The sequence below is a fragment of the Urocampus carinirostris genome, chromosome 5 (assembly GCF_059441175.1).
Source record: "Urocampus carinirostris isolate Australia breed hairy pipefish chromosome 5, RoL_Ucar_1.0, whole genome shotgun sequence".
Taxonomy (NCBI): domain Eukaryota; kingdom Metazoa; phylum Chordata; class Actinopteri; order Syngnathiformes; family Syngnathidae; genus Urocampus; species Urocampus carinirostris.
This window is the reverse complement of record NC_142353.1, coordinates 12,750,963-12,767,719: the sequence shown is the minus strand read 5'-3', so window position 1 is coordinate 12,767,719 and position 16,757 is coordinate 12,750,963. Positions and strand designations below refer to the sequence as shown.

Below are 16,757 nucleotides of genomic sequence, written 5' to 3'. Positions count from 1 at the left end.
AACATTGTCCCCATTGTCACTTTTTGGGTCCACTTAAAAATACTTCTACAGAAATACAACAAAACTCAATATCAAATATAGTGCTTTAAAACAGGGACCTCATATATTATTTTGCTTTCATTCTGATAACAAAAAATTGTATAGAATTACTGCAAAAATACTTCTACAGTAGTACTATATTACAAAATACTACTACTGAATAATTTCTCCAAAAACACTATAAAAGGACAACTACAGTTATATTACATAAGTGCTAAAGAAGTCTGACAAAAATACTACTATAGTAAAAATACTACTATTTTTACTATACTGCTAAAATACTGCTTAGAAAATACATCAATTATACTTCGACTGAAATACTCAAAAAATATCAATACACAATACTATGATATAAAAAACTACTAGAGAAATATTCAAAATACTACTACAAGAGGTTTACAACAGTAATACTGCAAATTACACCTATCGCGATACTACGGTACATAAATTCGTCCGTGGAAATATCACAAAAATACTATGAAAATAAAACTACACTAACACTGTACTACAAAAATACAAGAGATATATAACAAACATTCTTATGCAGCTATAATATTACAAATAATACTACAGTAATAATATCATCATAAAATTACTTGAATAATACAAAACACTACGGATAGACAACAAAAAAACACTTTAAAATACAACAAAAGTACTACAAAAATACTAAAGAATACTATGGAAATACTCCATAAAAATTACTTCAGAAATTCTACAAAAATAAAACTACAGTAACACTACAGAACCTTAATGGAAATCCAACTTCAGAAATACTAAAAAAAAACACCTTCAGCAATACTTTATGTACTAAACAACAAATTAAGTGCTCAAAACAGGGACCTAATAGACTATTATGCTCTAATTGTTGTCGTTTCAAAAAAATTTGATGAAACTCATCTATTTCAAATGGTTGCCCACCCCTGGAGTACAACATGGAACCAGTTCTAGTAGGTATGCAAATTAACAATAGGGGTCCCCATATCTAATTATGCTTAGGGCCCAGTGAAGACTTGGGACGGTCCTTAATGGAAGAATGGAAAACAGTGTTCTATAATTCTGAGCTTTGCAGGTTTGTTCTATTGGTATTGTACAATTCTAAAGAGGGTGGCACAGAAGGATTTAGAATGAAAGATTCGGTAGAACAACCCACCTTCACAATGCAGTTTCCATTGAAAATATCACTTAGCCAACTACACATGACATCAAATTGTACCTAATGGCATCCAGACAAACTTTTATGCCGGTCCCACACTTTCTTCTATACACCCCATCAGCAGCCCCAGTAACACCCCCACCATCTCGCTTATTCTTTTTTTTTCTTCTCTTTCCTTTGCCGGTCCACATCTGGACTCGATTCCAGGTACCGTGTTGAGAAAGCGCAGCCTGTCGAGCAAAAATGGCGGAACTCTGAGATAATGTCGGGGAGACGGGGTGGAAGTTACGCAACGGTTGGGAAATCGGAGAGGGAAAAAAAAAAAACAAAGACAAGTGTGATGATGCAAAAACAGATGACGGTGGACGAATGCAGGACGGGAAGATTTCCTTGAGTTCGTCTTTGGATAAAAATAGATACGATGGAACACTTGGATCAGGAGTCAGGATTAGTACAAACGAAAACAAATAAAGAGGCAGCAGGTCTTGCACGGCGGTCGACAAACTATTAGAGTTGCAGGCTGCCTTGGATTAAATCAGTTGGCTATGGAGACCCATCCGTTTTTTTCTCAAAGAAAAATAATTGTGACTTGTGTAGAATATCTGATGTATTACTGCAGTCGTTATTTTGTAGCATTTCCATAATCATATTTTTGTAACATTACTGGAGTATTTTTAAAAATATTTCTGTGGTAGCATTTGAGTACTTCCACAGCAGTATTTTTGTAGCATTACTATTATTTCTTTAGTATTATTACTGCAGTAGTATTTTTTTTAGCATTTCCATAGTATTTGTTGTGTAACTGTAGTTCTTTTTACTATTTTATTGTAGTTCTGTAGTAATATTTAAGGGAATTACCTAATGAGCTGTCCCTTCTCAAAGTTTCTTCATTTTCCTCATGTTGAGGTTTGAGTTTTTCCTTGCCCTCATGTAGGTTTTAGATCAGGGGATGGATGGTGTAATAAGAGTCTTTGGTTTGCAATAATCTGTGGTCTGTGCAGCCCTTTGAGATTCTTCGTGATTAAGGGCTATACAAATAAACATGACTTGACTTAAGTATTTCGGTAGTTGCATTATATAGTATTTTGTTGTATAACTATTTTTTTTCGTATTTTGCATTTTTGTAGTCTTATTTTTGTATGATTTCTGTAGCAGTATTTATTTGCAGTATGATTTTTTTTTTATTATTACTGTAGTAGTGTAAGATTTCTGAAGTACAACTGCAGTAGTATTTTTGTGGGATTTCCATCATTGCATTTATCGAATTTTTTTTGTTGTATTACCTTAGTTGCATGTTTTTTTAAATAGTATTTCTGTAGTATATATGTAGTATATTTTATAGCATCACTGTAGTAGCATTTTTAATTTTACTGTAGCATTGCTGTAATATTCCTGTTGTACGTTTTTATTTTCATATGTAAAGCAAGATAACATTAGGTCCATTTTAATAACTACATTTGATATTTAGTTTTGTAGATTTGTAGTGTTTATGTAGAACACATTAAAAAGTGACAAAGCTGGCGCCCAAAAACAACATTGATTTCATTTTTAGTGTTGGATTTATTATATCTATGTAATATTTCTAATATTTTAGTTGAGATGGCAGGATTTAAAATAAGTGGCCCAAAGGCTGTAGTTTGCCGCCCCCTGGCGTAGCATGTTCGCCCTAGAGGTGGCGAATTTTAATCCCTGCCCGGAGATACCTGGGATGAGCTCCAACATCCCCTCGACCCTACTGAAGATTAGCGGTGCAGATAATTGATGGTTGTATTTTAACATCCAACAAACAAACACGCAGGCGTCCCATTAAAAGCTGCTTATGCTTTCAATGAAGGATTCACGAAACTGAAAAGAAAAATCGTGATTTATTCAATTGAGGGGATTTACCAGATGATTTATTGTGGTATTTTTCAGCATTCAAATTCTCAACCACTGAGATTTATAAGTGCTAAGCAATATTGCTGCAAGAGTTGAATATTAAGTGAGGGCGTGTTGTACTGTCGTCGGCCAATTGCAGAATTACATTATATTAGTTACTATTAACCGATCAATTTAATAGTTTCGTTAAAAAAATAATCCTATAATTCAAGCAGTCATGTTCTGAAGTCTTGGAACAGTGTAAATAAAGGCTTGGGTTATATTTAATCCCATCATAGTGTAAAATATCTGGGATTATATGGAACACCATTACTCTGCTCATACATATTCTGAGAGACTAGAAGACAGATTCAATGTTTTTTACTTGCAGATGAAATTAGGATTGCCAAATCTGTGAATTTATAATTTTTCAGCGTATTTTATACATGTTTTGATCCTTTAGAATTGTGCAAAGGGTTAAACAATATATAAACGGGGGAAAAAAAATCAAATATATTTCTTCGTACAGTTAACACTACAGTTTGCACAAGAGGGTAAAAAACTAGGGAAAATGCTAATGGAATGGTGTTAAGTAAATGAAATAAACTGGTTTACACAAATTATCTAAATTTTCATACTACGGAGTAGGTCTTGGTGCAGCGTTGTGTTTGTATGGCTCATCATCGCTTAATAAGCAAAATTGCAATCGGTAATAAGTTAAGCCAGTGTTTTTCAACCAGTGTGCCGGGGCACACTAGTGTGCCGTGAGACCTTGTCTAGTGTGCCGCTGGAATTTGCCCAATTTTATCTTTCCAAAAAATCAGGCCATTATTCAGTATTTTTGCTTTTTTCAGACGAGGAACTGTTATAGTCATCCATATCAGTAGGTGGCGGATTTTTACATACCAATTATCTGCTCATGAGGTAGCATAGAACGTATAATAACTTAATTTGTTCAACAAAGCGGTTTAAGATTGCACTGTAAGAAAACCCCAAATAAAATAGAAAAGAATGATGTGCTTCAAGTATTATTTTCTTCTTTTTATATACTAATTACCTGATTATGAGGTAGTAAAGTAAAATATTTGACATAACTTCATTTTCAAACATTTTCGACAGACGGAATGCCTCGGAACTTTTTTTTTTATAAATAAAAGTGTACCTTGGTTAAAAAAGGGTTGAAAAACACCGAGTTAGGCCATTGGCTGAGGTTGACACATGCAATTTCTGTGACAAACTGTTAAAGCGAAGCTATGAGGACCTCTAGCGGTCATCAAGGGGGAATAGCACAATGGTAAGGATTTGAAAATGAGGCGTCTTAAATTTCTTTTGAAAAAATATCCCAAAAATGAATACCATGAAAAAAATGTGGTAAGAAAGAGAATTTTTTAAAAGGCAACTGATGGAAAATACATAAAAACTATACTCCAAGTTTCAACTTGTGCAATTTATTAAGTGCCTCATACAGAGTACTGCTGAAACTGTGAAAATACAGTCTCAACTTATTTTCACACTATGTCTTGTGCATACGTTATGCATCGAAAATGGTGCTTAAGTATATATAGATTATTAGATAACAGTTCAATCACACATACATCCAAAATCTTTGAATATTGAAAGAATAATCCCGTTTTGCAACAACAGCAAATGTAAGCAAACCAAAGTTGTAGTTTCTTATTAAATTCAATTTATATATAGAGATATAGAAAATATTGCTTGCTTAGCAAAATATTCATTATTTGGGTACGTGATCATCAAGGTAGTATCTTTTCCCTCCCCTCACTCACACATTTACATGCACGCACACAAAACATGCAATCCCATAGATTGCATCCTGACTGCAAGGCAAGCAGATTAGGTCAGATTTGGTCCCTTTGTATTAGCAAAGAACTCTGAATAATGATCCAGATCTTGGAGTATCTTGGTAACATCAAAGTTGTCCCGTGACAATCATGGACGCATCAAAAGGTATCACTTTCTTGAGTTTACAATCAACAGTGACTTTGGGTCACATGAAAAATCTCTGCAAATAGTCAGGAAAAATAGTTAAGAGAAGGCCAATACCATATTGCCAAACACTGTTAAATGTAATGACAACAAAAAGAAAAATCTGCCGTGATGTGGATCCCTTCTCACGTGCCCAATGTCCGTAAAGGGGGCCCCGATGAGGCGTGAGACTCAGTGTCGAGGGGACACGCTGAGACGGGGAGAGCCGGATGGACCTTGGTATCGCTGCTTGGCGTGTTTCTCACAGTACATGACGTCCCCCACCCAGAAGTGACCCCTCATCCGCAAGTTCAGGCCGCAATCTGAGCACGTGTAACATTCGGGGTGGCGGAAGCGGTCGTCCACGATGCGCACGGCTTGTGTCCTTTGGGTGGAAAGTAGAATCCAGTCAGATGACAGAAATGGGTCACATTTGGCATCTTTCTTTACATTTTTAGACGGTGATGGCAATACACTGCAGTATCCATCGGTTCATTAAAAAATGTGTCAACGTTCAGCTGCAGAAGTAGGAAGTCTTGCTAAACTGGCAAGACTTATTTAACTAGTATTTGTTGCGTTGTTAGTGCGAGACGTATACAGTAATCCCATACTGTATCGCGGTTTACTTTTCCCGGTATTGCTACTTTGCGAATTTGTATGGTCATTGTGTTCTGAATCCTGATTGGCTAAACATTCACCATATCTATTTTCTGCCGGTGTCTGCCTGTGCGTCAATAACGTTGCGGTAAAACGTGTGCGGAAAACGGCTCGATGAACCTACATTACATACGCAAAAATCATTTTCTGCTTGGAGTTTCTCTAAAAGCAATCATGTCAACAAAACGCTCCTGACCGACAGTAGCACAAAAGGAAGAAATGATTTTTCTATCGCAGACACAGTTGACCTTCGACACGCTAAACAAGAGGTCTCGTCAACGGGGTTCCCGCGAGCAGCAGGTTGCACGAAACTGGTTCTGAAAATATATCATGGGTCATTGTAATTACATTTCTATCTGGCATGATGTTTAGAGGTTGTAATGCATATTTTAATCTTTAATAATCACAACCTTGTAAAACAAGTAATAAAGTAGCGACGTAGTAATATGTTATCATACAAATGTAGATCAAACTGGTCAGCCCTTCGCTCTGGGGCCGGTAACACAGCCGTTTGCGGCTGAATCACGGCCAGAAATTTCTGCCTGTGAGGCGGACGCTATTGAACGCTTTGAGATCGCCATACAGACGAGATACAGCAGTGCTTAACACGCGGTCGGAAATTCGCGCGCGGGTGGCAGCGCGAAAAAGTTTTGCGCTGCTCAATCCTTTAGAGCGCGGGTACACAGCCTTTCACGGGCGTATCGAGGCTGATCCACGGCCAGAAATTTCTGGCCGTGAAGCAGACGCTGTTGGACGCTTTGAAACCGCCATATAGACGAGATACAGCAGTGCTTTACTCGCGGTCGGAAATTCACACGCGGTTGGCCGCGCGAAAAAGTTTTGAGCTGCATAAAACTTTGAGCACGTGTTAACCGCGGGCGGCACACGAGGTAATGACGCGGAAATGACGCGGAACGACGTGCTCTGGCCGCGGCCAGGGCATGGTTACACATGGGTAGGACGGGAAATTTCAGCGGGTAATCGTGGGTGGAGCATGGTAATAGCATGTTCTGCGCCTGTATCGCGGCGTTATTACGTGAAATTGCGTAGGAGTCGGATTTGGGCACAACACCGGCTTGGGAGCTTTTATACTCGTGGTCCACACGAGAAAATGACGCGTAAATGACACGATGAGGAAGCGGAACAGTCGCCGGCGTCTGTTTTGCGGGCATACCACCGATGAACAGCGGGTTGGCCAATTTTGCGCATTTTCCATCGCGGGCAACCACGGGCAAAAAAAAAAAAACGCAAAATTTTAGCCGTGATTCAGTCGCAAACGGCTGTGTGACCGGCCCCTCTAATCAGTAACACAAAAGTAGCTCTCAGCTTTAAAAACGTTGGCAAACCACTGTGCTAAAAGTTAAAAAAAAAATAAAAATACGCCACATTTTTACCCAATAACGTCCACATGATGGTGACAAATTATCATCTGTTTGGGATGAGGTGCAATTAAAAAAAAGGTTTATAAAGGACAGCACTTATATTTGTTAAACAAATGCTTGAGTCTGTAAAGTTTTTTTTGTTTCAATGTATAATACATTATTAAATAAATGTTTCTACTTTTCAGATACTGACCATTGCATGTCCTTTTTAAGCCCCAAGGAAGAACGAGGGATAACTGTACATTAATGAGCGGCAGACTTTTCATAGGAGTTAAAAAAATATACAGCATGAAAACTTTAATCGACCCCATATTCGATGAATAACCCTTGCCTAATTCTACTATTAAAATGAATACATACTTTACTACACACTTACCAAAATTTTCGCTCTGTCTTTTAAATGATGTCACAATGTTGTTGTTCTAGTTTTAAATATGATAATAACATAACTTTTGGTCTTTCAATAAACTCTAGTCATATAAATATAACTTACACAATGCTGGTGCCGCACTTCTCACAGGTGTGATGTTTGCTGACTCCTCCCACGGGGGCGCTCGGTTTTGGAACGTTGGGCGATAACTTTCCTGGGAACTTAAGTGCTGCCTCTGGAAAATCACACACACCCACAATCGTAAACAGAGTATTGGTAAACAAAGATTTGCATGACACTTAATTTAGCTGGCAACAATCATTGTCATAGAATGTTTGTCATTCATAATTAGATATAGAATTCAATTATTGACTGTTCACAAATTGAATTGATCTTGGATGTATTTTTTTGCATCCAAATGAGTTTGTGTGTCGAGCGATTTTTTTTACCTTTCTCATCGGCCTCCAGAACTTCTTGCAACATTTTAAAAGTGTTGGACTGACGAGGTGCGGAGCGAAACTCCCTATTCTCCTGGATCATTTTGTACACCTCTGAGTCCTTGTCAAACTTCTGCATGACCACTTCCGGACTTGAACTACTGGAAAAAACAAAACAAAAACAGTAAGACACAGTCAGTGTATGCAGAATGCAGCGCAAATGAAAGGATGTGTGGTAGCTTTTTTCAGAACTTTGACCTCACATGGGGTCTAAAGTGCACGCGAAGGCTTGAGGTGACATCATTGTAAACGCTCAAACGCGCATGTCGGCAAACAAAGTGAGAGGCCTCCACCTATGCTATTACGACTGATTCCAACACCTCAGTGTGTTTACCAGCAGCCAGTCTGTGCACAGCAGGGGTGGGAGTAAGCTTTCACCAGGGGGGAGTCCAAACATGTCAGCTAATTAAAAAAAGAACAGTAGCGCAGTTTACGAGCACATTCTTTGTTCTCGGGGCGCCTAAGAACACTTTTACGGGAACTTTCCCCACCCACTAAAGAAACATCAATTGAATCTCAACTGAAAGACAAGTATGTATAAGTGCTCACGACCGGGTGCGCCGGTCGAGCCGGGTTTGCCGTCACGACACGCGCGAGCCGCACGCTCAGTTGCCATGTGAGACTGTGAGCTGACGCTAACGGAGTAAAGTGCTTCCTTATATGCAGCAGTAGGTACCTAAAATGAGCGTTAGGGATTGGCAAGATGTGATACCAGGCTGTCGTATCAGTTCTTTGACATTGCGATGGCTGATTCCAAGATCCCCCCTTTTTTTAATGCTTTCTCTGAACATTATTTGATTTGCCATACTCGAGGGGTGATCTTAAAAGTGCGGTACATTGTTTGAGGTGTCCTTAAAAAAGGTTGGCACATTCAATATTTTCTCTATTAGATCTGGTTAACAACTCCAAATTTCAAAGAGCTCTTATGCTTTATGTTCTGCTTTTATCTTAATTTCAGGAAAACTGTTCAGGACGGAACACATCAGGTAAGCGGAATGGGGTGTGGAAGGAGTGCTGGAAAGTAACTTCATGCAAAATGACACCTTTGGGTGTCAAAATAAAGAGGCCTTCTTCAACTACAGTCCGAACGCTAACCCAAATCCCAAGAAAGACGAAAAACAGAACAGTTTATTCGAGTGAGTCTAATAAATGCAAGTACTTGAACACGCATCATTACCAAGCAAAGGCTGCAATGATGACAAGCCAGAAGATGACGGCAGCGGGTAAAAAAAGTTAAGAATCCTGTGCAGATCCTTTAAACCTTTTTAAAATGAATGATATTATCAAATAATTATTGGCTTTTATGTTGTTGTTTTTTACTCTTAGATAATACAGACAAGATCAGTGACCGATACCAGTGTCCGTAGCGTCCAAATAAGGCCCTGCATTGGCCCTATACAGATTATTATCGGTTCAGTTGCATTTTTTGCTTTTCTGTTTTAAAATACATAACTAGTGAAATTGGTACTTGGTATCAATAACTAACTCAATAGTTGAGAATCTAAACAAGTTGGTTGGTTGGATAACCACTAAGGTCATAGGGGCACCATTTCCTGTGGTGTGTCTTGGGCAAGTACAGCCTGGTGACAAGTTCCAGTCTGAAAAGGTGGTGTCAAACATCTCTAATAAGCGATTACTTCACCAAAAAATGAATATAAACATTTTTTTATATGGGCTCTGTCTCTGTGGCTCGTAAATTAAATCTCTCTGCTGACTCTTGCATTGATTGCTCAGGGCTAGAGGGTTCATTGCAATGTGGCTCTCACGAGCAGGACTTTACCCCCTCTGACATATCTGCCCCAAAAGAACATTGGCAAAAAAGAAAAGCCTGAATCACTAAAGAATGATGGCGCGAAGCTAATCACTTCACCGCAACGAGTTCGGAATGTACAAGATCACGCATCGCTTGGTGTGTGTTCGCATGTGTGTTGTTCCAAGATGGAACCAAATGAACTAAACAAAAATCCAACCAAAATAAAAGCGCAGATGCTTTCTTTCCCGTGTCTCCCCTAGCAAGACTAAATCAAAAACAGACCATTGAAACGCAAACCTCACGTTCTCCACACGCTCAGCTACACCCACAGGAACTTTCTCTCCTTTCCGGCGTTGGTCAACATCCCTCCTGATACGCAATCTTGCAGTAAATGGAAAGTATCAGTCGTCTGGGAGAGGACCCAAAAATAGCAGATTCGGTCACGGTAACAAACGGGAGACTGCGGGAACGTATGTAAAAAAAACGTCAGACTGTTACTTGGACGGTATCTCTTGCGGGCAGGATGTTTACATGCACTAAATGCCAAGACAATATATATATTTGAGCAAATTAAATGAAGATGTCTCTAAAACTAATTACTTTAAAGTGAATGGGAACACATGAATAACAAAACAACTTAAATCAGTGACACTCACCTCCTGATAAAAAAAAAAAAACTAAAGCAACACAAAAGCAACTCCTAGTGACTTAAATTGCAATAAAAATAAAATACATCACAGCACAAACAGCCAGATGCAAAGCAGACACCTACAATATGTAGACTGAAAAATAGAGAGTTTGACCGAAAGGTTTGTCCTAGTCTGCAACTAATTGGCCATGCTGCATGGAGGGGCGGGTCAATGGCGGACGAGGCAGTTTTGATTGGCTCTGGAGCAGCAGAGAGGGGCGAGGGGAGGCTGGGAATGAGGGCTTGAAACTAGAGGCCAATTAGGAGAAGAGGAGAAGTTTGACGTTTTCACGACATCGTCTGTTTGCATATGGCTGCATTTGCTGACACATCTTTGATGCTCAGCCAACAAGGGTCTATAGAGCAACATTGGGGATTTGATTGAAAAAAAGATTGCAGGACTTACAATATTTTTCTCAAAGATATTTTTTTTCCAAGCAAAACATTAGGATGGCAGCACTTTCATGCTGGAATGAGTTCAATCAATGCAAGGTCACCTTATCTGAACTAGTCGAGCAGAGCCATGTGGGTGGCACCCTCACTGATGTCTGAGGACGAATTTGCAGCTGCACACGTCCAAAACAGCTACACTAATTGTACACTTAATGAAGACATTGCCCTGAAAGCCAGTTTGCAATTTCAACACATGCCTTTGAAAAAAAGTGATCAAGCTACAACGAACGATTTTTCACTTCTAGGAAAAAAAACTTTAGAATTTGCTTTGAGGCTGCTCAAGTGAGACCTTCAAGAGCAAGGGAACATTGATGGTTCCTACTGTTGGTAGAAAACTAATATTTCTATCATAGCACCACCAATGAGGAATTGACCAAGGCATCTCCCTTAGTCGATATTAATTAGAACTGAGTCAATGTATTGAAATAATCACATATTCCAAATTAAAGAATAACAATCCCACAAATGTGTATGGGGGGAGAAATGACAAACTCATCACATGGTATGCAAGTGTACAGATACCTATGAGCTATATAAAAGAAGTGGGGCCAAAAATGTTCAATACGACATTTAGCATGATTTTTGACACAATTCCCCCATAGAACTACGGGTGACATGTATTTGAGCACCCTAAACTATCTGGCTACTTTATTAGTAATATGGTCTTAGCTTCGCATGGTTCAAGAACTACTAAAAACCTTTAAATGAGAGCATCAAACAATTTGATAACTAATATCATATCTGTTGCTTCTTCACCTGGATGCACTTTTCGAAAGTTCAGATTACTATGCAAGCATTTACACTCATCTGTACTTTTGTAATCGACACATCAAACATGTAATTATAATAACTGTAACTACACGTATTGTAAGATTATTTATCCTAAGTACCTGTTTTGGTACACCAAGCTATAAGTCTCTTCTGTGGATGACTTGCTATACTTGAGATATTTTTTAAAACGTGAAAAAAACGTAACATTTTTTTACCATTGAAATTTGGTCATCAAACTACCTTGCAACCGATACCTATGCATTAGACAAATATTGATTGCAGTATCACCAGTCTGCCAAACGAGGGTGCTAACAGACTGTTAAACATTCAATGGGCAAACATGTCTCAATTGATTTGAGCTTCTAAAAAGGCAGAATTTCAAAGGGTTGCTTCTGGCCTCATGTGGCTCAACAGTAAATGTCGCACTGGCACACAAATTAAAAGTGCTGCAGTGCAAGTCACGTTTCACAATACCAAAAATTTGGCCAGAAAAATTCTTCTAATTTCATATTCTCCTGTCAATGGCACAACATTCATAAAAAGTACCCACGTGGACACATTTATTTCCTGGTGTGGTGCAAGATATTTTCTCATGGAAAATATGCGCCGCGGCCTCAACAAAAGGTTTTCGAAACACTTTTTCAAGTCGTGTATGAGGTCACAATAGAAAAAAAAGTACCGCTATTCAAAAACCATTTAACTGCAAAGGTAATTGGCATTTAAAAGAATTCAAACAGGAAGGAAACTAAAATAGTAAGAGTTGATGAAAACTCCACACAAAAAAAAAAAAAAAAAAAAAAAAAACAATTCAAAATGGTGCTCACCTGCGAATATGATACACGGGCAGGTCCTGGTCAATGACACTAGGGGGAGAGTAGTGGCCTGGCGGTGTCGGAGTTCTGCTGGACAATGAATTGTTTCTGTAGTCTGAAGGAGACCAGTCCTGGCAAAAAAAGCCGAAACTTAATAAGTCAATAGTGACTAAGACAGTATAACTAATTCATTAACTTAGATAAAGCAATAAGATAACACTATAAAACACATAACAATACCGTTTTATTTGTTAAACCGACGCTGTTCTCACTTCAAAAACGCCAACCAAATCAAAAGAAAACAAAAAAAACTTTTCACATTTTAGTAACAAAAATACTTGACACCAGCATTTTAGTTTACGGCTGCTTTATCTTGAAGCGAGACTAAGACTTTGTGCCTGAATAAACGGCTCCAAAGTTTAAATTACATTTCCATTTTGGTAAAAGTTTACCACTTACGGTTTTAAATAATTTACATGCTGCTGCTGTTCTTTTGATATTCTGGAGATAGATTTTGTTTTGCGCATAAAAATACAGCGTGCTGTAACATCTACCGCTTTTTCGTATCAAACGCTTGGCATGTATGAATAACCCCTTCGTCAGTTTGTCAACCACCGTTTATTGGTGACCTTTAAACATGACTCACACAGACACTGCGTGATATTGTGATTGCCAGGAACACACATTCATAAATACTTACTTCAGCTTTTATTGTATGTGAATGTTACGTTTGTACTTTGGACCTTTCATTGATGCAACAAAATGCCTTACAGGTAATCTCAGGTCTCAAATGGGACAAGGAATCAAAGTGACTTTAATTGTTAACAGACAATTAAAAATGTACATGTTCATGTGATTGCAGGTTGAAGGAAAATGTGCATCTCATGGATTTCAAATACTTTCTCACATTGTTTTTCCAAGAGGTCACCACATTTTCAGATAATAGCAGACATTCACTACAAAGAGCCGTGCTGAGGCACAATTTTTATTTTGGCTACTCTAAAAAAGAAAACAAAAACGTCAACAGCCCAGTTTAAACATGTAAAAAGGTTGACTTATCAACTGTAATTATGTCATAAGAGTTTATGAGTGAGATGACAGTCAGCACCCCTGCACTAAAACTCCACATGTGAACTCGCATCAAATATCCTTTAGAAATCACAAACAACTTTTGACCTAATTTTTTTTTCAGAACAAATTCTTTAAGCAACATCAAGATTCTGTGAGCAGGCAAATTTCAATTTATGGCAGAGATAATGAATGATCTCTGTTTTCAATCAAAAACACTCACTTAACAATAATCGGTTCTCAATTGGGCTTTTTGGCATGCACTGCTTAACTATAAAACCACAACTGTAGCACATCTCTGGAAAGCTTCCCAAAATGATCCCGAACTAAAAACAGAAGATTTGTAACACTTTATACTCCAAGGGCTACTGTAAAATAGCCGAAAGCCTCACATCTGCAGAACAAGGGCATATATGTACTTGAGGCCAGGCATACATCCCTTCAGGAAGACCCAATAAAGCAACAATGTGGAGCACATAAAGCCTCACTAATGCAAACCAATCGCATATTATGTAACTGTCTGGCTGCTCAATATGAAGCTTCAGCGTTCCAACAGCAGACCGTTATTCAGTGAAAATCTCAACAGAGATCTTTGAGGCTCAAGAGGAATGCAGCTCAGTTAAGAAAAACAAAAAGTCGACTCAAAACAAACCAGTGGCCTCTGAAGGTTTGATTGCAGTAAGCACAGTGCCATTGGAAGTTATTTCAGCGCTTGAAAAAGCATTTCTTGGTCAATTGTGCATTTATTAAGTATGTACCTTCTACAATTAAAAGTATAGTATAAGTGTACCTTCTGCAGTTGTTATTGTGTTTGAGGATGTTCTAAACTCACTTCTGCGTTAATCATATTTAGAGGATCAAAACGGACACGAGCTTCTGCCGTATTATTGATTTATTCTCCAAAAACGTTTTTTCACTGGGTCCCTAGGAATGCTGGTGTCCATCCCAGCTGACTTCATACAGTAGCCAGGGCCAGTCCCTGAACTGGTTCCCAGCAAGTCACAGGGCACACAGAGACAACCAATCACACACATTTACCCCAGGGAAAATTTGTACTGACCAATCAACATGCCATGCATTTTTCAGGGATGTAGGAGGAAAACGGAGTACCCGAAGAAAGCCCGCTCAGTTTTGAGGGGAACATGCAAACACTATATGGGGAGATCGGTAACTGGAATTGAACCTGGATCCTATGAACTGAGAGGCAGACATGCTAAAGAGTCATCCACCGTGCGATTCTTCTGTTTTTAAGTAAACTTCATCGAGTATGACAAAATTTACTATGGCATATAATTTAATTAGAGTATCGTATGAATGGTTTGATAAAACACTACAAAGTCTTTGATTCCTAACCAGATCAAAAAGCAAAAGCAGGGCAGATGGTTCAAATCAAGGCCAATGAAGATCCTGGGGAAAGTGTCTGCACGGGGCATAAGGTCTGGCTCCAAGCAATCCACTCTGCATCATCATTACCAACCAGCAGATTGAATTACAGGGCACAGACCAGCTCTGCATGGCAAATATGCGCATGAGTTTTTATTTTAGGATGGTTGGCCAAGCCATTTCAAAGAGTATCTGTTCATTCGCCATCTCACTATGTAACGCAATGAGAAACTATGAGGTTCAGCCAACTTACTATGCTAAACACATACATCTGTAGTTACCATCACTTGCAAGTGTGAATATTTTAAGTTTGTGACCCGTGTTTTTCCTCTATTGGGAGGTCTCGAACAAAGAGCCAGAGGTTCAAATGCTCATTAGTCAAATCAACACAAAAAGACCGCCTTGTAATTAAGTTGAAATGCCAAACAACCTAGGAAAACAAACTTCGGGTTGGGTTACAAATGATGGATTTCATACCATTAAAAGTGTTGCTCATTAATTCTGAGTTCATAAATCTCACATTATCACAATAATTCTCTAATCAAAAAAAAAAGTAGTATAACGTATTCAAAATAAATAAGGCAATGAGTAGTCAATCCTATAGAGCACTGACTTTTTAACCAAGACTGGTAAAAAAAAAGTCAAAAGACATGTTCTAGAATGCATCTTTAAAACTTAAAATCACTATTATATACAATAAACATTCTAAAGCGTGCATATACAATTTATATGCAATAAAACTAATTGCTCAGTGATACGATTTTACTAGCAACACAATATTGTTTCACCAATTTGTAAAAAAATAGAGGCTAGCAGATACAACAGGATGATGAGTAATGTGCTTTTGAAAAATTCTGACAAAAACAGTAAGTATTTGAGACTCCCAATATAAATCTTTACATGGAGGAGTTTTACTGGTTTAGTCTGTGCAGGGTCCATCCATATTCAAATGGCATTTGATGAATGCCAGCAGAAGAAAAAAAGTCAATCTCCAACCGATTAAGGTTTTTCCAAGAATGAAGCTTGGAATTAGGCGTTGGTTGCACCAAAAGATAAGTGCTGTATTTACGTTATGAAAAATTTGTAAGAACCCATTTTCTAAGAAAATAAATGGAATTCCAATCTCATTGCAGAGGTCACAATCTCGGTACAACGGTTTTTAATGAGTTTCATTCTGTCCTAAGATGAAGGCATCGTGGCACTTAATGGGAGGACAAAATGAATAGATTTGCTGTGGAAAAGAGCAGTGTGAAGCAATAAAGGATGAAAAAAAGATTCTGTTAAAAATGTTGAAAGACAACTATAAAGCCAAAAAGAAACCATGTGGCAGCTCTGTGGCTTTTTATTGACGCATAATGATTTGAGAGAAACCAGTTCTGATACAGCTGCACAATCCTTGGACATTGCCAAAGTCATTAATTTGAGGAATTTGTCTGGATTGCGAAAGCATACAACAAGGAATCGCATACAAATGACAAAATGATCTTTCATATCGTCCCGATAAACAACTATGACAAAAATCCCCATATTTTAAATAATGGTGGAACTTAAAGGTAGGGTGCATTGATTAAGGTGTCCGTAGAAAAGTTTTTCTTCCATTTATTATGCGTTAACAATGCCTAACTTGAGTGCAAAGAACCCCAATGTTTTTTTTCCCTCCGTACCCACCTGTTTTTATCCTACTTTTTAGGAAAGATGTTCCGAGTAGACCACAGAAGGAAGGAGAAATGGGGGTACTGGTGGCGAGTAATGTCATGCTTATTCCCACGTTTTTACTTTGTTCCCATTTGTTCGTGTATGACGGATGATTCATCATTTACTTCAAAGTTAGGGTATATTGAAACATTACGCAAAATAACGAAAAAAACTAAAGTACAACAACAAC

At 38.2% G+C, this 16,757-nt stretch overlaps 1 protein-coding gene across 2 annotated transcripts in view; it reads right to left on the bottom strand.

Annotated features, from left to right (window-relative positions):
* Window positions 1–4,484: 4,484 nt before the first annotated feature.
* The window catches only part of pdlim2 (PDZ and LIM domain 2 (mystique)), a 32,051-nt gene continuing 19,778 nt past the window's right edge, over window positions 4,485–16,757 (bottom strand). Inside the window, exons 7-10 of one of the 2 annotated variants that reach the window (XM_088335782.1) lie at window positions 12,434–12,552; window positions 7,897–8,042; window positions 7,571–7,682; window positions 4,485–5,423 (exon numbers count right to left, since the gene is read on the bottom strand). In XM_088335782.1, coding sequence (XP_088191908.1) covers window positions 5,231–5,423; window positions 7,571–7,682; window positions 7,897–8,042; window positions 12,434–12,552 — 570 coding nt within the window. In that variant the 3' untranslated portion in view covers window positions 4,485–5,230. Of the gene's footprint in view, window positions 5,424–7,570; window positions 7,683–7,896; window positions 8,046–12,433; window positions 12,553–16,757 lie in introns of both variants that reach the window. The other variant, XM_088335781.1, reaches the window with a different exon arrangement.